At 41.9% G+C, this 23,954-nt stretch overlaps 1 protein-coding gene across 2 annotated transcripts in view; it reads right to left on the bottom strand.

The window, feature by feature from the left end:
• The window catches only part of ZDHHC20 (zDHHC palmitoyltransferase 20), a gene marked incomplete at its 5' end in the record, with an annotated part of 85,132 nt that overhangs the window by 20,720 nt on the left and 40,458 nt on the right, over nucleotides 1-23,954 (bottom strand). Inside the window, 6 exons of one of the 2 annotated variants that reach the window (XM_081083546.1) lie at nucleotides 1,811-1,943; nucleotides 3,306-3,341; nucleotides 14,277-14,397; nucleotides 15,430-15,462; nucleotides 17,453-17,522; nucleotides 22,945-23,065. In XM_081083546.1, coding sequence (XP_080939672.1) covers nucleotides 1,811-1,943; nucleotides 3,306-3,341; nucleotides 14,277-14,397; nucleotides 15,430-15,462; nucleotides 17,453-17,522; nucleotides 22,945-23,065 — 514 coding nt within the window. The remainder of the gene's footprint in view (nucleotides 1-1,810; nucleotides 1,944-3,305; nucleotides 3,342-14,276; nucleotides 14,398-15,429; nucleotides 15,463-17,452; nucleotides 17,523-22,944; nucleotides 23,066-23,954) is intronic. The other variant, XM_081083547.1, reaches the window with a different exon arrangement.

Raw genomic sequence — 23,954 nt, 5'->3', positions numbered from 1 at the left:
TTTGTAGGTAACAAATTACTTTTCTTTTGTTGTCTCTAAGATTCTCTCTCTTTTACTTTTGGAATTTTAATTATGATGTGTCTGGATATGGGCCTATTTGAGTTCTTCTTCTTTGGGACTCTGCCTCCTGAACTTGTGTTCCTTTTTTCTTCACCAGGTTAGGGAAGTTTTCTGCCCTTATTTCTTCAAACACATTCTCTATGCCTTGCTCACTCTCTTCTTCTGGCACACCTATTATGCAAATATTATTAAATTTCATGTTGTCCCACAGCTCCCTTAAGCTGTCCTCCAGTTTTGTAATTGTTTTTTCTTTTTGGTTCTCTGTGTGATTTTTTTCTACCCTATCTACTAATTCACTGATCCGATGCTCTGCTTCCCCTATTCTGTTGTGTATTCCTTCCCCTGTGTTCTTTATTAATTCTGTCATTCTTCAGAGTTACTATATCTTTTCACATGCTGTTGAGCATCTTTACCATCATTATTCTGAACTCTGTATCAGATAAATTTCTTATCGCCAATTTATTTAGCTCTTCTTCTGGAGAAATCTCTTGTTCTTTCATCTGGGGGGTGTTTCTTTGTCTCCTCATTTTGGCTGCCTGTTTGGGTTTGTGACTATGTACTAGGTAGATCTGCTACACCGCCCAATCTCAAGTGTAGGACAGTGTCAAATGCTGTTTCTGATTAATTAGATCGGGCAAAGACTCAAGGCCTCCAGACACTGCTGCTCTCTGCGGACTGATTGGATTTACTCTTGAGTAGCCCTCAGATCATCAATCATCGACAGGTGCAGTGCTAGGTTTGCCAACAGGGTGGGGCAACTGCTTCTGCCTGGAGGCTAATTGTTATTCTCAATCTCTTAATGGGCCTCAAAAACTCCACATGGTGGGCAAGGGGTTTTCCAGTAGGGTGGGTCAACTGTCTTCTCCCCCAGAAAAAAATTGCCTGGATAGCCAAAGTCTATCTGACAAAGATGACCTCCACAGGGTTGAGGGAATGAATCAGCATAGGAAACCAGGGTATCTGCCTTCTGAGCTCTAAGTCCAGAACCCACAACCCAGGCTTCTGGTCACATAGCTCCAGTCCACTCTGCCTTCCCTGTGCTGGAGCCCAAGGTGAGTGGCTGTACACAAAATTTTGTGTGTTGGCCCTTTAAGAGGGTGCCTGCATTTCTAGCTGTCTTTTCCTGGCATACAGCAAATCTGCTGTTTTTCACAGCCAGATGTTATGTGGGCACTTTTCTCAGTTCTGTTGGTCTCTGATGGGGGACCCAGCTTGGGGATTAGACCCCAGATTTCTCAGTGGCAACCACCCACAGCTGAGATCTCTCTCCAGAACTTCAGCTGCTATCTGTGGGAGCCCAGCCAGCCTTTTTGCACCTCTGTCCTTCCTACCAGTCTCTCTGTGGTCTTCCACTTTTCATTGTTGGTTATCAGGGTTATCTCAAGCTAGTCTTTAGTTGATTATTCAGGATTTTTTTTTGTATTTTAGTTGTAATTCCAGTTTGGTCCTGGGGACATGTTGGTGTAGTATGCACTTACTCCACCACCATTTTTAATCTCCCAGAAAGTAGCTTGTATTAAAATATGTCTTGTTCTCTACTTTTATATACAATGAGCGACTGAAAAAATATATAAAAGTCAATCTAACTTCTTCACCCTTTACATTTACATACACCCATTGTTCCTGTCCAGTCACGGTGAATTTTCACATATAATTATTTTACACTTCTTTATCATCTATTGTCCTCTAGATTTCATATTCACTTACGGTCATTTCCCTAAATCATTATGATTTATTTTGACCTACTTACCTATTGTTGTTCTATTTTTTCCAACTAGCCAGCAGTGATAGCTGAAAAGTGATAGGACGCTGATGAAGAACATTGTAGACACAAAGAAAAGAAAAAGTACGTGGAATTTGGCACGTGTATCTGTGAGTTCATTCTGAGAAAAGAGAAAAGAAGTGTTAATTTTGAAGATAATCAACTTCTAGCATGTACTCTTATGTGGTTTTACTAAAAATGGTTAAACCAATAAAAATTTGCCAGATATGAAGAGTAACAAAATAAATTAGATATGTCCAAAAATAATATTTTGAAAGCAGAAAATTGGTATTATCAAAGGAGCTTACTTACATAAAATCAGCGCTATCTAAAAAATTGATTTTAAACATTATAAAAATTGCAATACTTTCAGTAATAAAAAAAAGATAGATTCTTTAATCAACATTTTTATTTTGTACTTTCTGCATAAGTGAAAGAAAACCTTTCCTCCAACATCTAGGAAGTAGGACGGTTTTCACATCAATGCTAAATTATCTGCTAATGTTAATCATATATAATGCTTACCAGAAATTAATTGTGATATATTTATTTTTGGACTTTTCTAATCTTTATTCTTGGAATTCCAATACGAATATGCCCATCCTCTCAGCTGTTTCCATCCCTATCTTTTTAAGCCTTGCTCCATTCCTACAGAGCCTTTTTTGGTAATTAGCAATTTTGGTAAATGAATTTAAATTTAACACAAATTATGAGTGAAAGAAAACAGTTTGTTGGTTACCCATTCTTATGGCTATGTTCATTTTAACAGAAGCAAAGTCTTAACTCAGAAGAAATTAGTATCTACTGATAGGATAAGGAGGAATCTGTAATCATGAAAGCTACTACAACACAAGGTGGTGCTACTTGACTTAAACACTGTTTACAGGCTAAAAGAAAGGTCTTTAGTATTACATAACTCTATTGTTCATCTTCTCTTCTCCTCAATAGTAACCACAATACCTTGTATTTTTATTAATTTTAGAGAGAGGAAGGGAGAGAAAGAGAATGAAACATTGATCAATTGCCTCTTGCACATGCTCCAACCAGAGATAGAACCTGCAACCTGGGTATGTGCTCTGACCGAGAATCGAACCTGCCACCTTTTGGTGTACAGGGCGACAATCCAACCAATTGACCCACACTGGCTAGGGCAACCACAATACCTTTTAAACATCTAGTGGCTCTGGCTGGGTAGCTCAGTTGGTTAGAGCATCCATCTCAATATGCCAAGGTTGTGGGTTTGATCCCTGGTCTGGGCACGTACAAGAAGCAACCAATGAATACGTAAATAAGTGGAACAACAAATCGATGTCTCTTTCCCCTTCCTCTCTTTAAAATCAATAAATAAAAATTTTAAAAAAAAATCAAGTGATTCTCCTATCTCCCTTCTTGTGAAGCAAATAAATATTATATATTTATGTATATATTCACTACAAACATCATAAAGGAGATGACAAAATGTCATGGCAGTAATGTGTTTTACCTTTGGACAACTCTGTGTAGACTTCCTGTGGCAAAGCTTGTACAAATAGAGACAATGTATTAAGAAACCAATTTTTAAACATTTTTCTGAACACTACCGTTATATTTTTGTTTTGAAGGAACACTAAGATGTTGCTCTCTAAAAATTATTGACAACATTTTCTCAAAAAACACAAAACAAGCAAGAACATTTAGCTCTTCAAGCACATTTCAGGTACACTTTAAATACACACTTTTCCATTGTGTTTAAAACAGATTTAAGATATAATAAAATTTAAAAATTTTAGCAAATAGTCCAGCCGGTGTGACTAAGCGGTTCAGTGTTGACCTATGAACCAGGAGGTCACAGTTTGAGGTTTGGGGCTCGATCCCAGTGTGTGGCATGCAGAGGCAGCTGATCAATGGTTCTCTCATCATTGATCTCTCTCTCTTTCCCTATTACTTCCTCTCTCTGAAATCAAGTAGCTTTTAAAAAAAACTTTTAATTAGCAGTTTCCAGATCCAGATGGGACAATTTCTTATCCTCTTCATTGTTATTGCAATAGTCTTTTAAAAGGTTGTCACTTGCCCCTTTCTGTTTTAGTGTCAGCACAGCAATCAGTGATCCTTCACATCACAGCTGTTCCCATTTCACCGAGTAGAAGCCGTGGTCCTTACTACACTTTCCAAGACTCTTTATTTTTGGGGCCCATATCAGGGACTTCCCACTAGTCTCACTCTTGCTCACCCCCTCAGCCACACTAGATTACTTTCTCCTGCTCAAACATGGCTGGAACACTCCTAATTTCAGATCTTTTCCTCTGTTTGAAATTCTGTACTCTCAGATATCCCCAAACTCTCTTTAAGTCTTTGCTCAAATATTATTTCTTACTTAGGTCTATCCTGATCACTTTTCTTTTCCTTAGTTGAGATATAACTGACACAACATTTTATTAGTGTCAGGTGCACAGCATAACAATTTGATATTTGGATGTACTATGAAATATCACCACAGTAAGTCTAGTTAACATCCATCACCTCACATGGTTATAATTTTTTTGTGATGAGAACTTTTAAGATATACTGTTATCAACTTTCAAATATCCTTATTAACTGTAGTCACCATAGTGAACATTACATCTCCAGGGTCTATTTTATTTTTACTATGTCCACCCACTTCACCCATTCCCCACCCCCTACTTCTGTCAACCACCAATCTCTAGATCTATTAGCTGGTGGGGTTTTTTTATGTTTACATATAAGTGAGATCATAATTACTTATCTTTGACTAATTACATTTACAAAAATGCCTTCAAGTACCATCCATGTTGTCCCAAGTGGCAGAATTTCCTTCTTTTTTATGGCTGAACTAGGGGCCCGGTGCACGAAATTCGTGCACTGGGTGTATGTGGGGGGGGGGGGGGGAGTGTCCCTCAGCCCAGCCTCGTCCCTCTCACATACTGGGAGCCCTCAGGCGTTGACCCCCATCACCCTCCGATCGCCTGATCGGCCCCTTGCCCAGGCCTGACGCCTCCGCCAGAGGTGTCAGGCTTGGACAGGGGACCGCCATCTCCCCCCGATCACTGGCTCTGGCCCCCGCCCAGGCCTGACGCCTCTGACCCAGGCTTCAGGCCTGGGCAAGGGGACCATCATATCCCCCCAATCCCCAGCTCCGCCCCCCACCCAGGCCTGATGCCTCAGCCAGAGGAGTTGACCCTCATCACCCTCCGATCACCAATCACCGGATCGGCCCCTTGACCAGGCCTGAGGCCTCCGGCAGAGGTGTCAGGCCTGGGCAGGGGACCCCCAGCTCCCCGCGGTTGCAGGCTCCGCCCCTGCCCAGGCCTAACGCCTCTGGCCTAGGTGTTGGGCCCGGGCAGCGGGGACCTGCAGTGGCAGCGGGGGGGGGGGGGGGGGGGCGCCGCGATCGTGGGCTTCGCTTTAGGCCCAGGCAAGGGACCCCTAGCTCCCGGGACTGCCAGCTTCGACCGTGCCCAGCTCCCATCGCTGGCTCCACCCCTACTTCCTGCTATCACTGGCCAGGGGGGCAAAGGCGCCTGATTCTCCGATCATGGCTGGGGGGCCCTGGGGCCGCCTTTGCCCCGCCCCCCACCTCTTCGCTCCCCCCGGGTTTCAGATCACTGTCAGTGGCAGGGGGCTTCTTCCTGCTTTCCCTTTCGCCTCCCTGCATTGTGCCTACATATGCAAATTAGCCACCATCTTGTTGGCAGTTAACTGCCAATCTTAGTTGGCAGTTAATTTGCATATAGCCCTGATTAGCCAATGAAAACGGTATTGCCGTACGCCAATTACCATTTTTCTCTTTAATTAGTGTAGATAATATCCCACTGTATAAAGATACATCTTCTTTATCCATTCATCTGTCGATGGACACTTAGGTTGTTTCCATGTCTTCATTAATGTAATTAATGCTGCTATGAACATGGAGTTACAGATATCTCTCTGAGATAATTACTTTTGTTTCTTTTGACTATATTTCCAGAAGTGGAATTGTTCGATCATATGGTAGTTTTCTTTTTTAATGAACTCATTGAGGTCACACTGGTTAATAAAATTAAATAGGTTTCAAGTGCACAGTTCTACAACATATCATCTGTATATTGTATTGTGTGTTTGCCACCCTAAGTCAAGTTTCCTTCCATCACCATTACCCACCCTTTACCCTCTTCTACCGCCTCCACCCCCTTTCATCTGCCAATCAAATTTTAGGACTGTTTATTTCTGTGGAAAAATGCCATTGAAATTTTGATAGGAATTGAATTGAATCTGTAAATTTTTGGTAGTCTGAACCTTAAAAAAAAAAAAATCTCTATTGTTGAAAGTATTACATATGTCCCCCCTTTCACCCAGCGACCACTTCTAGGTAGTCTGAACCTTTTAACAATATTAATTCTTCCTACCCATGCACACAGACTATTTTTCCATTTATTTGTGTCGTCTTCAAATGCTATCATCAATGTCTGTTTTCAGTATAACAGGTCTTTCACCTCCTTAAATTTATTCCTAGGTATTTTATTCTTTGTGGTATGATTGTAAATGGGATTGTTTACTCTTTCTGATTATTAGTGTAGCAAAATGCAACTGATTTTTCTATACTGATTTTTATATCGTACAATTTTACTGAATTTATTAATTCTAAGTTTTTTGATGGACTCTTTAGGGTTTTCTATAAATAATGTCATCTACAAATAGACACAGTTTTACTTCTTCCTTTCCAATATCAAAGTCTTGATTTCTTTTTTCTTTTTTTAAGTAGTTTAGTAACTTTTAAAAAAGTGTATTTATTTCAGAGAGGAAAGGAGAGGGAGAGAGTAGAAACATCAATGAGTGGCTGCCTCCCACTCGAACCTCACTGGGGATCGAGCCCAAACACGGGCATGTGCCCTGACGGAGAATGGAACTATGACCTCCCAGTTCATAGGTCAATGTTGAACCACCAAGCCACACTGGCTGGGCAATGTCTTTATCTTGCCCAATAGCTCTGGGTAGGACTTCCAATATTATGTTAAATAAACAAGTGAGCATCCTTGTCTTGTTCATTATCTTAGAAGAACAGCACTCATTTTTTCACAGTTGATGTTAGCTGTGCACTTACATATATAAACTAGAGGCCCGATGCATAAAAATTTGTGCACTCGGGGGGGAGGGAAGCTCCCTCAGCCCGGCCTGTGCCCTCTCGCAGTCTATGACCCCTTGGGAGATAACGACCTGCTGGCTTAGGCCTGCTCCCGGGTGGCAGAGGGCAGGCCCAATCCCTAGGTGCAGCCCCTGGTCGGGCTCAGAGCAGGGCTGATTGGGGAGTTGGGGCGCTGCCCCCTGTCATGCACAGAGCAGGGCGATCCGGAGGTTGCGATGCCACCCTCAGTCACGCTCAGGGTAGGGCCGATTGGGGGGTTGGGGCACCGCCCCCTGTCACACTCAGGGCAGGGTCGATGGGGAGGTTGCGGCGCCACCCCCTGTCACGCACAGAGCAGGGCTAATCAGGGGGTTGGGGCACTGCCCCCTGTCAGGCACAGAGCAGGGCCCATCAGGGGGTTGGGGAGCTCCCCCCTGTCACGCACAGAGCAGGGCGGATCAGGGGGTTGGGGTGCTGCCCTCTATCACCCACAGAGCAGGGCCGATCAGGGGGATGGGGCGCCGCCACTCTCACACTCAGGGCAGGGCTGATGGGGATGTTATGGCTCTACCCCGCCACACACAGAGCAGGGCCCGTTGGTGGGGGAGTGTTGGGGCTCCACACCCTGTCACACACAGAGCCACAGGGTGATCAGGGGGTTGGGGAGCTCCCCCCTATCAGGCACAGAGCAGGGCTGATCAGGGGGTTGGGGTGCCTTCCCCTGTCACGAACAGAGCAGGGCAGATAGGGAGGTTGTGGCCCCGCCCTGTCACACACAGAGCCGCAGGGCGATCAGGGGGTTTGGGCGCTGCCCCCTGTCACACTGATCCCGGTGCCGGGAGGCCTCTCAGCTCCGCTAATCCCCATGCTGGGAGGCCTCGCAGCTCCGCTGATCCCGGTGCTGGGAGGCATATTACCCCTTTACTATATAGGATAGAGGCCTGGTGCATGGGTGGGGGCCGGCTGGTTTGCCCTGAAGGGTGTCCTGGATCAGGGTGGGGGTCCCCACTGGGGTGCCTGGCCAGCCTGGGTGAGGGGATGATGGCTGTTTGCAGCTGGTCACACACCCTTCAGGGTGGGGGTCCTCACTGGGGTGCCTGGCCAGTCTGGGTGAGGGGCTGAGGGCTATTTTCAGGCTAGCGGGTGACTGAAGCTCCCAACTGCTCCTTTTTTTCTTTTTCTTTTTTATTCTGGGCCAGCTTTAGCTCTAGCTCCAGCTCTGAGGCCTCTGCTGCTGAAAGCAGGTATCTGGTTTGTTTGGGTTCTATAATCGAAACACTATATCAACTCCAGCTCTGAGATCCCCGCGGGCTGAAAGCAGGCTTCTGGGGTTTTGTTTAGCTTCTATATTTGTAACAATGTTTCAAACTGCAAGCTCAGAGGCCGGCAAGGCAGGCGGGGAACGTTGGAGTCCTCCGTCACTGAAGCAAGCAAGCCTCATGTTAGCTTCAAACTGTCAGGCTGCCGGCCGCCATTTTGTCTGGCAGTTAATTTGCATATCTCGCTGATTAGCCAATGGGAAGGGTAGCGGATGTACGCTAATTACCATGTTTCACTTTTATTAGACAGGTTATAGCCTTTATTATAGTGCGGTATGTTCCCTCTATACCCACTTTGTTGAGTATTGTATACAGAGTTGAATTTTAACAAATGTCTTTTTCTGAATCTATTAAGATGAACATGATTTTTATCCTTCATTGTGTTAATGTGGTATATCACACTGATGAATTTGTAGATGGTGAAGCATCCTGGAATAAATCTCAATTGATCATGGTGTATGATTCTTTTAAAGCATTACTGAATTTGCTAATATTCTGTGGAAATATTTTTGTATCTATATTCACCAAGGATTTTAGCATGTAATTTTTTCTTGTAGTGACCTTGTCTGGTTTCTGTGTCAGAGTAGTGCTGGCCTCATAAAGTGAGTTTGGAACTATTCCCTCATCTTCCATTTACTGGAAAAGTTTAAGGCAGGAGTTAGTTCTTTAAATATTTGGTGAAATTTATCAGTGAAGCCATCTAGTCCTGAACTTTTCTTTGGAGGGCAGGGAGGCTTTCGATGACCGATTCAATCTCCTTATTAGTAATTAGTCTGTGCAGATTTTCTATTTCATCATTTTTCAATGTTGGAAGTTTGTATGGTTCTAAGAACTTATCCATTTCTTCTAGGTTGTCTAATACTTGGCATATAATTGTTCATAATAGTTTTTTATAATCCCCTGTATTTCTGTGGTATCAGTTGTAATGTCTCCTCTTTCATTTTTTAATTTTATTTGAGTCCTGTCTTATTCTTGGTGAGTCTAGGTAACGGTTTGTTTATTTGTTTCTCTTTATAAAAACCAGCTCTGATTTTCACTAATCTTTTCTATTTTCTTTTTAAGTCTATTTCATTGATTTCTGATCTATTTTTTTAAATTTGTAGACGTTAGTTGAACTTTTTGTTTATTGTTGAAAGTATTATATATGTCCCTTTTCCTCCCACAGACCCCTTCCACCCCACCCCCGCCCCCTGCCTTCACCACCCGATTGTCTATGACAATGGGTTATGCATATATGCATATAAGTTCTTTCGTTGATCACCTCCCACCCATCCACACTCACCCTCACCTGCCTTCCCTCTGAGATTACCCACTCTGTTCCATATCTCTGGAACCACTCCATTCATGAGTTTGTTCATTAGATTCCGCATGAGTGAGATCATGTGATACTTATCTTTTTCTGACTGGCTTACTTCATTTAGCGTTAACACTCTCAAGGTCCCTCCATGCTGTCTCAAAGGGTAAGATATCCTTCTTTTATACTGCTGCATAGTATTCCATGGTATAAATGTACCACAGCTTTTTTCCACTCATCTACTGATGCACACTTGAGTTGTTTCCAGATCTTAGCTATTGTAAATTGTGCTGCTATGACTATAGGGATGCATACATTCTTTCTAATTGCTGTTTCCGGTTTCTTAGGATATATTCCTAGAAGTGGAATCACTGGGTCAAATGGCAGTTCCATATTTAATTTTTTGAGGAAACTCCATACTGTTTTTCATAATGGCTGCACCAGTCTGCAGTCCCACCAGCTGTACTAGGGTTCCCTTTTCTCCACATCCTCATCAGTGCTTGTCATTTGTTGATGGTAGCTGTTCTGACAGGTGTGAGGTAATACCTCATTGATCCTGGGAACGTGTCTGTGTAGCATCATCCACTTACTCCACCACCATTTTCAATCTCCCTGGTAGCTGAATTCTGAATGAACCCTGATCTGATTTTTGTTATTTCCTTCTTCCTGCTGACTTTGGCTTCATTTGTTCTTCATTTCCTAGTTCTTAAGTTTTGAAGTTGCATTGAGATCTTTCTTAATTCTTAACGTAGGTGCTTATCACTATGAACTTCCCTCTATGAATTGCTTTTGCTGCATTCTGTAAGTTTTGGTGTGTTTTACTTTCATTTTCATTTGTCCCAAGATATTTTTTAATATCTCCTTTGATCCACTGGTTGTTCAGTACCATTTAATGTACACTTACGTGTGAATTTCCCAGTTGTCTTCTTGTAAATGACTTCTAGTTTTATACCATTGTGGTTGGAAAAGATGCTTTGTATGATTTCAATCTTCTTAAATTTATTAAGACTTGTTTTTTTGACTAAAAAAGATCTATTGTTTAGATCTTTGAGAATGTTCCATGTGTGCTTAAGAAGAATGTGTATTCTGTGGTTTTTTGATGGAGTGTTCACTACATGTGTGTTGAGTACATGTGGACTAATGTGTCATTTGAGGTAGATGTTTCATTTTTTTTAAACACATCTTTTATTTTTATTTATTTTTAATATATTTTTATTGATTTGAGAGAGGGAGAGGGAGGGAGGGAGGGAGGAAGAGAGAGAGAGAGAGAGAGAGAGAGAGAGAGGGAGAGAGAGAGAGAGATCAATGATGAGAACCATTGATTGGCTGCCTTCTGCATGCCCCCTACTGGGGATGGAGCCTGCAACCCAGGCATGTGTCCTTGACTGGAGTCAAACCCGGGACCCTTCAGTCTGCAGGCTGACGCTCTATCCACTGAGCCAAACCAGCTACGGTGAGGTAGATGTTTCTTTATTGACTTTTTGTTTGGATGGTCTACCCACTGATTAAAGTGGGGTATTAAAGTCCCCTGCTATTATTGTATTGCTGTCTATATCTCCTTTTTGAAAATATTTTTTAAATTTATTTCAGAGAGAGGAAGGGAGAGGGAGAGAGGAGATAGAAATATCAATGATGAGAGAAAATCATCGATTGGCTGCCTCCTGCCTGCAACACGGGCATGTGCCGTGACTGGGAATGGAACTGTGACCTCCTGGTTCATAGGTCAACACTCAATCACTCCACAACACCAGCCGGGCTATATCTCCTTTTAAGTCTGTTAATATAATATTTGCTTTATATATTTAGGTGCTCCTGTGTTGTGTGCATAAATGTTCTTCTCTAAGATATCCACTAACTTAAGGTCTTTCCTCAAAACTTCTTACTGAGGTCTACCTGATCACTCTTTTTAATGCTGCAAACTGCACCTATCCTACCCACTCTCATACACTTGCCAAATCCCTTACCCTAGTTTTATTTTCTTCACAGCATTTACTTTCTAATATATAATTTACTTATTTATTATGTTTATTATTTGATTCCTTCTTCCAAAGACATTACTCTTTGTTTTGTTCACTGATATATCCCAAGTGCCTAGAATACTGCCTGGAACATTATAGGTGGTAAGTAAATATTTGTTGAACAAATGAAGAAAAAGGTAGATTTAAGTTTACTAGACTTTCTTAACATGATTAACCTAAAAAAGTTAATATTCCTTAATTAATAAATCATTACATGCAAACAGTGCTGAAGTTTCTGATAAAGAAATGTGAAATTCTATAATTTGGACTTCATTCATCTGGCATTGAATCCTTTTCCTTTAAATAGGGCCATTGAGTATGGTTAAGTAGATTGTAAACTGAACAAAATACCAAGGTAGGGAAACAATAGAGGCTAAAATTCATTAGGTTAAGACCACATAGATATGGGGTGCTCTTTTCTAACATGCTCAAAGGCTATGTCAGCATTCCCTGGTTTTAAATACCCAAATTTTAAACATCTAATGATGTTTTAAATAAAATCCTTCCAAAATGTATTAGGTATTTCATGAAAAAATAACTGTGTTTTATGACTTGAGCCTTTAATTATGTTCTTCCCAACTATGATTATGAATAGCAAGTCATAGTAGTAAGTATCTGTATGTTGGAACAGACAGATGTCAGTTAAAATTCTGGCTTCCAATACTATTAAATATGTTACCTTGGGTAGTTATCTAACTTCTCTATCCTCATTTTCCAACTCTGAAAATTGGAATAATAATAATAGCCCCTCTGCATTAAGTATACTTTCTTATTTTCTATGTTCTTGATGCTCTGATATCTTGAGCCTTGCTGACTGGGAAGAAACTGTCACTCCCAGGGCTATCTAATTCTTAAGAAATGGCAAGGAATGTATCTCTCATGTACAAACCAACCAGTTAGAGTCCAAATTCCAAACCACCTCCTCTGCCTGACTCTTACACTCTAGGATGCAATATTCCCCTGCCCTAGAGTTAAGTATCAGACAACCAGGAACAGCCTGTATGCCCAGAGAGTATTGAATTATTCAAACTGGTTAATTAGAAATCCCCGTGCCCTACAATGCCCTGCCTTTCCTACAGAAATCACAATAAAGGCTCTGGGCTTGCCCCTTCTGCTTACTGCATGACCCCAGTGCTTCCCTGTGTGGCTCTGTGTGGTATAGCACAGTATGGCATGCCTCTGCCCTTGGGAACTGTGAGCGACAAACTATCCTTTCAATGGTAATTACCTCCTTATCTGTTGGCTTCACCATACCTGAATAATAACAAAACCTGTATTTTAAAACACCTTCAGAGGGTTTTTAGGAATAAATTCCTAAAGTACTTTTTTTTTTTAATCCTCACTTGAGGATATTTTTTCCATTGCTTTTCAGAGTGGAAGGGAAGGAGGGGAAAGGGGGGGGAGAGAGAAACATCAATGTGAGACACACTGACTGGTTGCCTCCTGCAAGCACCCCAACAGGGGTCGGGGATCGAACTGCAACCCAAGTACATACCCTTGACCGGGAATTGAACCCATGACCCTTTGGTGGGTGGGCCAACATTCTAACCACTGAGTAACACAGGCCAGGGCCAAAAGTACTTTTTCAACCACAACAACCACCCTTTCAAAATCAAAGAATTAAATGTGAAAACACAAACAAAAATTCCAAAAGAAATTTATAGCAAACAAACTAAAGCCAGGAATCATAAATGCAAAGTACTGTTTTTAAATTAAAAAAACCCTTAAAATTGGAAATCATTAAAAAAGTACTACTTTAGCCCTGACTGGTTTGGCTTAGTGGATAGAGCATCGGCCTGAAGACTGAAGGGTCCCAGGGCATGTACCTTGGTTGCAGGCACATCCCCAGTAGGGGGTGTGCAGGAGGCAGCTGACTGATGTTTCTCTCTCATCAATATTTCTAGCTCTCTGTCCCTCTCCCTTCCTCTCTGTAAAAAATCAATAAAATATATTTTTTTTAAAAAAAGTACTGCTTTAAAATATAAAACTTTGATTTGATAAAAAATAAAGCAGGGTTATCCTTTATAATAAAAGCCTAACATGCAAATCGACCAAATGGCAGAATGACCGGTAGAACGACCAGTTGCTATGATGCGCACTGACCACCAGGGGGCAGACGCTCAACGCAGAAGCTACCACGAGTTTGCAGGCCCCAGGCTAGCCAAGGTGGGTGCCAGCGGGGGTCCCCTGATCACTATACTGGTCACCCCACAGATTGGCCCTGATCGCTGGCCAGGCCTAGGGACCCTACCCATGCACAAATTTCGTGCATCGGGCCTCTAGTAAGATATAAAATGAAAATGTGGAAAAAAACATTTGCAACTCATGATAGAAAAAGGATTAATGTCTATACAGATATGACAGAGATTAGTGATTATATAGACTTGAGAATATCAGTTTTATTACTATAAAACTTCAGTAAGTCTCATCAACTCAAATAAAAGCCATTACTTCCCTAAAATTGTTATGTCCACTAGTAAGAGTGTGACTGAAAACAGTTTAGATCATGAAAAAGAAGCTCACTACATCCTGTTTAATATTCATTTACTTAAAGTAAACATGTATATATGTAGGAAAATACTACCCTGTTTGCTCTCTGATCCATTATAAATTCTAACTAGTAAAATTAAATAAAGTATATCTACTTGTAATAAAGAATAAATTATTTATGAATACAGCATTTTAAAAAGTCTTAAACATGTTTTAGGATAAAAAAAAGACTTACCGTCCAAAATTTTATAAAGTACTGTAAAACTGTTGTAGCCACGAACAGGCAATATAATAGGGAATACAATAAAAACAGCAGGAAGAATTTGTAATTAGAAAATCCCACACAGTTATTCACCCTAGAAGAATAAAGAAGGTCACACTGTAAAAATAAGACAAATCATAAACTCACAGAAACAAAAACTAGAATGTTTGCCAGGGGCTAAGGGAGGGGAAATGAGAAGCTATTTAATGGGTACAGAGTTTCAGTTTTGCAAGATCAAAAAGTTCTGAAGACTGGTTGCACAATATGAAATACTTCACAATACTAAACTGAACTTAGAAATGGTTAAGATGGTAAAATGTATGTTTTTCTTTTCTAATCATAATAATAAACAAGACATTTCAAAAAAACTTAATCATTATTATTAGGACATGGGTCATTTGGAAAGTAGGGAGCAATGTCTTAATTGTGAATGTGTTTTTAATAAATTCCATAAGGAACTGGGAAATCTAATATTAATTCTTAATATATAATTATTTGGATTACCAATATCAATATATTTTTAAAGGAAAACATTTAGTATAAACATGTATATAAATAGATCAATCTTATCCTATATAGTAAAGAGGTAATAAGCAAACTGACCGTCATACCCTCGCACAAGATGGCCACCCCCATGTGGTCACAAGATTGCCACCACAAGATGGCTGGCAAGGGAGGGCAGTTGTGGGCAATCAGGCCATCAGGAGAGGGCAGTTAAGGGCGACCAGGCCTGCAAGGGAGGGCAGTTGGGGGCAACCGGGCCAGAGGGGAGGGTAGTTAGGGGCAACCGGGCTGGCAGGGGAGGGCAGTTGGGGGTGATTGGGCTGGCAGGGGAGTGGTTAGGGGTCAATCAGGCTGGCAGGCAGAAGCAGTTAGGGGCAATAAGGCAGGCAGGCAGGTGAGCGGTTGGGAGCCAGCAGTCCAGGATTGTGAGAGGGATGTCTAACTGTGAGAGGGTCCAGATTGGAGAGGGTTCAGGCTCGGCTGAGGGACACCCCCCCCCCAGTGTACGAATTTCGTGCACCAGGCCTCTAGTTGTATATAAGTAATTAAGTTGATCTGGAAAATTTTCTCTCCTTCCCACCTCTCCACCCTTATATGTGACTTCCTCTGTGTTTATACATACCAAGGACAGTGATGATCCATCTTAAGAATACATCTAAAAACCAAATAAACATAATTCTCATTGTTGATAATTTTTTCCCTTACATTTTTCTCTTTACAAATACATCTTAGAAAAACCAACCAAGTAAGCAGTAGATTAATTTTCTGATATTTTCCCCAATACTTTCATAGGTAAAAGGTAATAGTTTTCTGCCTTGGACCACATCAAGAGACAGACATTTTAACACACAGATATGATGCACTTGGTACATTAGCTAGTCCAGCTCACAAATCAGCTAAGGGAAATGAAATGAAATACAGACAATCCCTATTTTAAATCTGTGCAAGTCATAAAAAGAAAACTTTAGAAGCAACTATGTTAAAATATTAACACTGATGGGCTTATATGTGATTATTTTTCCACATCCTATATAATAAAAGCCTAATATGCAAATCAACCGAACGGTGGAACAACCAGATGCTATGATGTGCACTGACCACCAGGGGGCAGACGCTCAACGCAGGAGCTTCCCCCAGCCTGCAGGACCGACGGTGGTGGCGGGGGGCAGGGCTGGCGAGTGGGCAGCACCAGGCCAGCCAAGGCGGGTGCCAGCGGGGGCCCCCCCAATTGCCCCACCGGTCACCCCACAGATTAGTCCTGATTGCCAGCCAGGCCTAGGGACCCTACCCATGCATGAATTTCATGCACCAGGCCTCTAGTATTTTATAAAATTCTATCCATGGATAAGCATTTAATTATTTTTATAATTAAAAAAAAATCCCAAAATTTGCCTCCCTGCCAGTATATGTAATCTATCTATATATATAAAAGCCAAAGCGACCATTCGATCGGTAGCTATGACGCACACTGACCACCAGGGGGCAGATGCTCCAACTGATAGGCTAGCGTGCTGCTGAGGTCCAGCCAATCTGGACTGGGCAAAATGGGCCGGACATGCCCTGGAGCCTTCCCACGGCCCTCCCCGGCCCGGTCATGCACCAGGCCTTTTGTATATTTATAAAGTCAGACCACAGATCATCTCCATTAACATAATAAATGATAAAGTTAAACCCAGAAGGTTAAATAACTTGTCTAACTCAAGTTCAAGAATTAACTGGGATTCCCAAACTGGGGATCTTTCCTTCCAACACATTATCTTCTAACAAGTGCAGGAATAAAATCTTTTAAGTTTTTTCTGGGAACAACGTTACAGATTAAAATTAAAGAAATATTTTTTTGTGTGTGGCTTGTTAGGTTTTAATATCAACATTTATAATAAAAAACAAAAAAATTAACATTTTAATCCAGGAAATAGTTATTCTTAAGGGGGTAATTGCTTACTTGTTCATCAATATTATATTAAGCATAAACATAAAAAATATATTTAAAGAAAACTCCATCAAGTCCTGGCTGGGTGGCTCAGTTGGTGGAAACATCATCCCATACACCAAAAGTTTATGGGTTCCATTCCTGGTCAGGACACATACCTAGGTTGTGGGTTTGATCCCCAGTTGGGGATCATATGGGAGGCAACCAATCAATGTCTCTCTCTCTCTCTCTCTCTCTCTCTCTCTCTCTCTCTTTCTTCCTCTCTCTAATAACATATATCCTCAAGTGAGGATTAAAAAAAGAAAATTCCATCAACCAGTACAGGAACTATTATTAAAGATTACACCAAAGTATATTCTAGCTTATGGAAATATTAATGTTAGCCCACATATACAGTGGGGCCTTGACTTACTAGTGTCCCGACTAATGAGTTTTTTGAGATACCAGCTGTCTCTCGGCAGATTATTTGCATTGAGTTGACAGAGTAATTTGAGTTAACGAGCTACTTAACGAGCTCCTTAACGAGCTCCTTTACTAGCTCGGTCTCGGAATGAATTAAACTCGTAAGTCAAGGCCCCACTGTATAGTAAATAATGGAGAGGATGAAGTCTTTTTGCTAAGTATAAAGCATATAAAATGTCCCTTCCCCTTCTGTTCTCCTGTCACCAATTTCCAATGCTGGAGTTAAAGGAAAGCAAATGAAGGTAACACTTACATGTCACATGCTGAGCAGTGATGCGCCCGATCAGGTTTAATCAACTGACATCTTTCACAATATCTGATGGCTACATTTAAGAATGAAAAGGTGTTGAAGGTTATACAACTTTAGTTAATTTGACTATAAAATCTGCTTTCATTTCTTCTATAAATAACTCTGGGGAAATGGACAACTAATAACTCTGCCATCAGTTTTGATACTAGTTTGCCCAATGACTGATGACCTTGGGCCAGTAACTTACATTCTAAGAGCCTCCGTTTCCTCTTCTGTAAATGTAAATAATATCAATTATAATGAACTAGTTTTCAGATTAAAATAAAACCTCTGAACATAGCAGATTCTCAATAAAGCAGTTATCACTATAATAAAAATATTATTTTTAATAAAATATAAAGTAAAATTCTATGATGAGAAAAATTAGTGAAGGCGAGAAAACCAGGGAGATTAAAAAGTGCACACAGCCCTAACCGGTTTGGCTCAGTGGATAGAGCGTCGGCCTGCGGACTGAAAGGTCCCAGGTTCGATTCCGGTCAAGGGCATGTACCTTGGTTTCGGGCACATCCCCAGTAGGAGGTGTGCAGGAGATAGCTTATCGATGCTTCTCTCTCATCGATGTTTCTAACTCTCTATCCCTCTCCCTTCCTCTCTGTAAAAAAATCAATAAAATATATTTTTTTAAAAAGTGCACACAAATAAATACATAAATGAATAAATAAAGTACAAATAGCCATGAAAGAGAACACCCAGAAATAGTCACTCCACAGACATCTCTTGATGCCTGTTTATTGAGACACTGTGTTAGAGACCATGGGAGAACTCTTGGCTGCCGGGGCTTAAAGTCAGTAAAGTGAGAAGGACATCGATAACTAAAATGCTTTGACTTATAGTCTACAAGGTAAAAATTTGAGATGTTCTAAGAAGACTCACTAAATCACTTCTTGTTAAAGTGAAAAAAGTTGCAGAGAGGTGGACAGTGAATTAAAACTTTAAACTGGATTTAAAGGGAGAAAAATAATCATTCCAGGCAGACACAACAACCAAAAGAAAAAGAAAAAAAAAATGTGGGGAAGGACAACTCCACCTCTGTGTTAGCAGAGTTAACAACACAGGGAAACAGTGTGGAACAAAGCTAGAGATAACTGCTGGTTGGATTGAGATTGGAGGGGAGAAGGTTTGGAAAGACACATTTTGTTTCTTGAATAGATAATAATATATTCACATAGCTCGAAAAGGCACACACAAAAGAATTCAGTGAGAAGACCCCACTCTGATGCCCAGCACCCTAACTCCCCTCTGTGAAGGCACCTCCATACTTTCAATGATCTCTGGTCTATGAAAGGTAGACTTTCTGTAACATGTTTCTGTAAATTTCTTCTTTAAAGATCTATAGGTATTGCTTCTGTAGCAAGAAAAAGAAAAAGCCCCAGAGTTTGGGATTCTAAGCAGTAGAAATACAGTATAAAATAGTTCCCCAGAGCAAGACCTGCCAGCAATCAGAAAATAAGGCACATATCCCAGGCCTAGCCACTTGCGACGCTGGGTATTTCTCACTGTGCCTCACATCTCTAAAATGGGGACAAGTGCAGCACCCATCTCAGAATTGTTCTGAGGATTAAACCATCACCAATAAAGTGCTTGGCCTGATACTGATGTAGTATTCAATAGATGAAGCTATTATTCAGATTAGAGGGCAGCCATTTTATGTAATGAAAAGCAGTAAAGCTTTTTTTAAGAGTAAAGATTTTAGCCCTGGCTGGTATGGCTCAGGTGGCTGGGCATTGTGCAGTGCACCAAAAGGCTGCCAGTTCAATTGCTGGTCAGGGCACATACACGGGCTGTGGGCTTAATCCTCAGCGGGGACAATGATCCATTCTCAAACCGATGTTTCTCTCTCCCTCTCCCTTCCTCTCTAAAAACCAATAAAAATATTTTTTTAAAAAAACAGTCAAGCCTTAACTAGTTTGGCTCAGTGGATAGAGCATCGGCCTGCGGACTCAAGGGTCCCAGGTTCGATTCCGGTCAAAGGCATGTACCTTGGTTGCAGGCACATCCCCAGTAGGGGGTGTGCAGGAGGCAGCTGATCGATGTTTCTCACTATCTATACCTCTCCCTTCCTCTCTGTAAAAAAATCAATAAAAGGTATTTTTTTAAAAAAGAGTCAAGATTTTACATCATGGCTCTTAACTCTTTGGAGCACATGTACTGCTCAGATGATCTTGTTATGAATAGGCTACTTGAAAGTTTGCGTAAAACCTCAGAGCTTCCAAAATTCTTTGAAATCTTGGACTTTGGGTTAAACACATCTAATCTGCAGAGAAGTATTGTTAACTACTAAGAATTATTATTAACCAGACCTTTCATAATTAAATATAAGAAAAGATTGCCCTGGCTGATGTGGCTCAGTTGGTTGGGCAATGTCCATGCAACATAAGGATGTACCATAAAGTTCAATCCCTGGTAAGCGCACATGCTGGGGTTTAGGGCTTGATCCCTCATAGGGCACGTACGGGAGTCAGCTGATCGATGTTTCTCTCTCTCTCCCTTTCCCTTTCTCTCTCTCTCTAAAAACCAATAAAAATATTTTTTAACAAAGGATTATTTTAAATTAGCTATCATATATTGAAAATTCATTATGTACAAAGATCTATACTAAGTGCATATCTCATCTATGTTTCTCATTTAATACTTCCACTAACCCAGAGATGTAGATATTATCCTCATTTTAAAATGAGGAAACTAGGGCTTAGAAAGTTTAAGTCTCATTGTACTACTAGTAATGGGAAAGTTGGGGTTTGATCTGAAATCCATGTTTTCATTCCATATGGTAATACACTAAATTATTTAAGAAGGACAGCATTAAATGCATCAAAAAAATGAAAAACTTGGTCAAATATCCCCTCCAAAAATCTTGTGCAAACTTTATACTCTCTGAACTCACATTCCTATCTAATAAAAGAGAAACATGGTAATTAGCCATACCTCCGCTACCCTTCCCATTGGCTAATCAGGGCGATATGCAAATTAACTGCCAGCCAAGATGGCGGCCGGCAGCCAAGCAGCTTGAAGCGAACATGAGGCTTGCTTGCTTCAGTGACGGAGGACTCCAACGTTCCCCGCCTCCCTTGCCAGCCTCTGAGCTTGCAGTTTGAAACATTGTTACAAATATAGAAGCTAAACAAAACTCCAGAAACCTGCTTTCAGCCAGCCAGGATCTCAGAGCTGGAGTTGATATAGTGTTTCAATTATAGAACCCAAACAAACCAGATACCTGCTTTCAGCAGCCGAGGCCTAAGAGCTGGGGCCAAGCCACAGAACTAAACCTGGCCCAGAATAAAAAAAGAAAAAAAGGAGCAGTTGGGAGCTTCAGTCACCCGCCAGCCTGAAAACAGCCCTCAGCCCCTCACCCAGACTGGCCAGGCACCCCAGTGGGGACCCCCACCCTGAAGGGTGTGTGACCAGCTGCAAACAGCCATCATCCCCTCACCCAGGCTGGCCAGGCACCCCAGTGGGGACCCCCACCCTGATCCAGGACACCCTTCAGGGCAAACCAGCCGGACCCCACCGTGCACCAGGCCTCTATTCTATATAGTAAAAGGGTAACATGCCTCCCAGCACCGGGATCAGCGGAGCCGTGAGGCCTCCCGGCACCAGGATCAGCGTGACAGGGGGCAGCGCCCAAACCCCCTGATCGCCCTGCGGCTCTGTGTGTGACAGGGTGTGGGGCCCCAACCCCACCCCCCCAACGGGCCCTGCTCTCTGTGTGGCGGGGTAGAGCCATAACCTCCCCATCGGCCCTGCCCTGAGTGTGACAGTGGCGGTGCCCCAACCCCCTGACCGGCCCTGCTCTGTGGGTGATAGAGGGCGGCGCCCCAAACCCCCACCACGGGCCCTGCTCTGTGTGTGACGGGGTAGAGCCATAACCTCCCCATCAGCCCTGCCCTGAGTGTGACAGGGTGCGGCGCCCAAATCCCCTGATCCGCCCTGCTCTGTGTGTGACAGGGGGCGGTGCCCCAACTCCCATATCGGCCCTACTCTGTGAGTGACAGGGGGGAGCTCCTCAACCCCCTGATCGGCCCTGCTCTGTGCGTGACAGGGGGGAGGTCCCCAACCCCCTGATGGGCCCTGCTCTGTGCATGGCAGGGTACAGAGCCCCAACCCCCGATGGGCCCTGCTTGTGAGTGACAGGGGGCAGTGCCCCAACCCCCTGACTGGCCCTGCTCTGTGCGTGACAGGGGGTGGTGCCGCAACCTCCCCATCGATCCTGCCTTGAGTGTGACAGGGGGCGGTGCCCCAACCCCCCAATCGGCCCTACCCTGAGCGTGACTGAGGGTGGCATCGAAACCTCCCGATCCGCCCTGCTCTGTGCATGACAGGGGGTGGCGGCCCAACTCCCCAGTCGGCCCTGCTCTGAGCCCGACCAGGGGCTGCACCTAGGGATTGGGCCTGCCCTCTGCCACCCGGGAGCAGGCCTAAGCCAGCAGGTCGTTATCTCCCAAGGGGTCCCAGACTTGCGAGAGGGCACAGGCCGGGCTGATGGACCCCCTCCCCGCCGAGTGCTCAAATTTTTGTGCACCGGGCCTCTAGTGTGTATATAACTATACACAGGAAAAGTCTTTTGTTTCCCACTGGGTGGAGAAGCACTGGTGGGTCCTGAAGACAGAGCACTTTGATTTAAACCCATTTTTTTTACATATATCTGTCTGACCTTGAAAAAGATACTTAAGCCCATTGTGTCTCAGTTTCCTAATCTGTAGACAACAGTACCACCCTCACAGGATTGTTGTGAAGTTTAAATGAGTTTATAGGTGCAAAGCACTTAGAACAGAGTAATTGTTAGCTACTACTATTATCTGGTATTTAATGAATGCTTGAGTTACATGATACATAATTTAAAACAGTTTACTATATTTAAATAATCAGGTTGGCCACTCATAGTTTCACCCCTATCATAAGGTTCTGTCCCTGAGAAAAGGAAGTTGCTACTGCAGTCACATATCTCTCAATGGAGGCAGTGGGACAGTGGAAATACCAACAGCTTTGGCACCACACAAACCTGAGTTCAAATTCTGGCTCTAAATATTAGCTTCTACTTCTCTCCTCTCTAATTTAGCATGTTCTTGATTTTTTATAATTACTCAGAGATGACACATAATATTCAAATTCAAACCAGAATTTCCAAATGATAGTTTACTAAGAATCATAACTCAAACTTTTAGCCATAAAGGTGAAGTTGGGGAAAAAAGAACATATAGAGAAAAAGAGACTCATATTAAAGCGAATCTTTTAAAAAATCTGTATCAATATATATACATATCTATATCTAAAATATCACAGAAGACAGAACATTAGAAAAATCTTATTCTTGCCTATGTTATTTTAGGAATTGCAATATCCATTTAATAGTCAAATCATGCAAATAAATCTTGGCAGGTATGACCATATTTTTAAAAATGCTTTGAGTAGAAAAGCTTAAAATTTGTTTTTCTTACTCCTTGAGCCTGATGTGGTGTAGATAGGTAAGTCCTTCGCTGTTCTTCTCAAAATTTCTTGTTGTCGTTCTTGGCTGAATTCTTTTTCATAATGTTCCCTTTCAGAATTGGACAAGTAGTACTATAAAAGTAGAAATAACAATTAATACTTTTGAATCCCCAAATTATTAACTATCGTGCTCAGAAAAAACAAAGTTTTATCCAGAACAGAAAAAAAACACACACACGCAAAAATTTTCTTCTATGAAGGCAAAATTTGTCTTCAAATTTAAGAAGCTAAATCAATTATATTTTAACTATACTACATACTTTCTTTCCTTGTCCCTTTGGTGTTTTTTTTTTAATCTTTATTGTTGAAAGTATTACATATGTCCCCTTTTTTCTCCTATTGACCCCTTATACCCCGCCCTCACCCCTTGCCTCCACCACCCTATTGTCTGTGTCCATGGGTTATGCATATATGCATATAAGTTCTTTGGTTAATCTCTTCCCACCTTCCCTCTGAGATTTGACAATCTGTTCCATGCTTCTATGTCTCTGGATCTATTTTGTTCAACAGTTTATTTTGTTCATTAGATTCCACATGAGTGAGATCATGTGATACTTGTCTTTGTCTGACTGGCTTATTTCCCTTAGCATAATACTCTCCAGGTCCCTCCATGATATCTCAAAGGGTAAGAGCTGCATAGTATTCCATGATAAAACTACATACTTTTGATAGATTAAAAAATATTTGCTCTACTTAATGAAGGCAAAGAAGATCCAACTAAATATTTTTGCATCTTTGTTTCTTTACAGAGAAAATTTAATTCCTCCAGCAAAAAGGTAATGAAATAGGTAGCAGTAAAAATTTTAGTGTTTGTCAAGAGATTTTTAATTTTTGGAAAAATGTCTGAACTACGCATAGTCTCTTTTTCTCAAGCAAGGACTCCTTTATGTAGTGGTTTCTAGTTTTCATTTCCTAAATGTTTATTCCCATGGTGTATTCTGCCTGTAGTTCATCTCTTAAA

The sequence above is a fragment of the Myotis nattereri genome (genome assembly GCF_964212035.1).
Source record: "Myotis nattereri genome assembly, chromosome: 2".
Classification (NCBI taxonomy): domain Eukaryota; kingdom Metazoa; phylum Chordata; class Mammalia; order Chiroptera; family Vespertilionidae; genus Myotis; species Myotis nattereri.
Note: the sequence above shows the minus strand (reverse complement) of the source record. Positions and strands in the feature narration are given on the sequence as shown.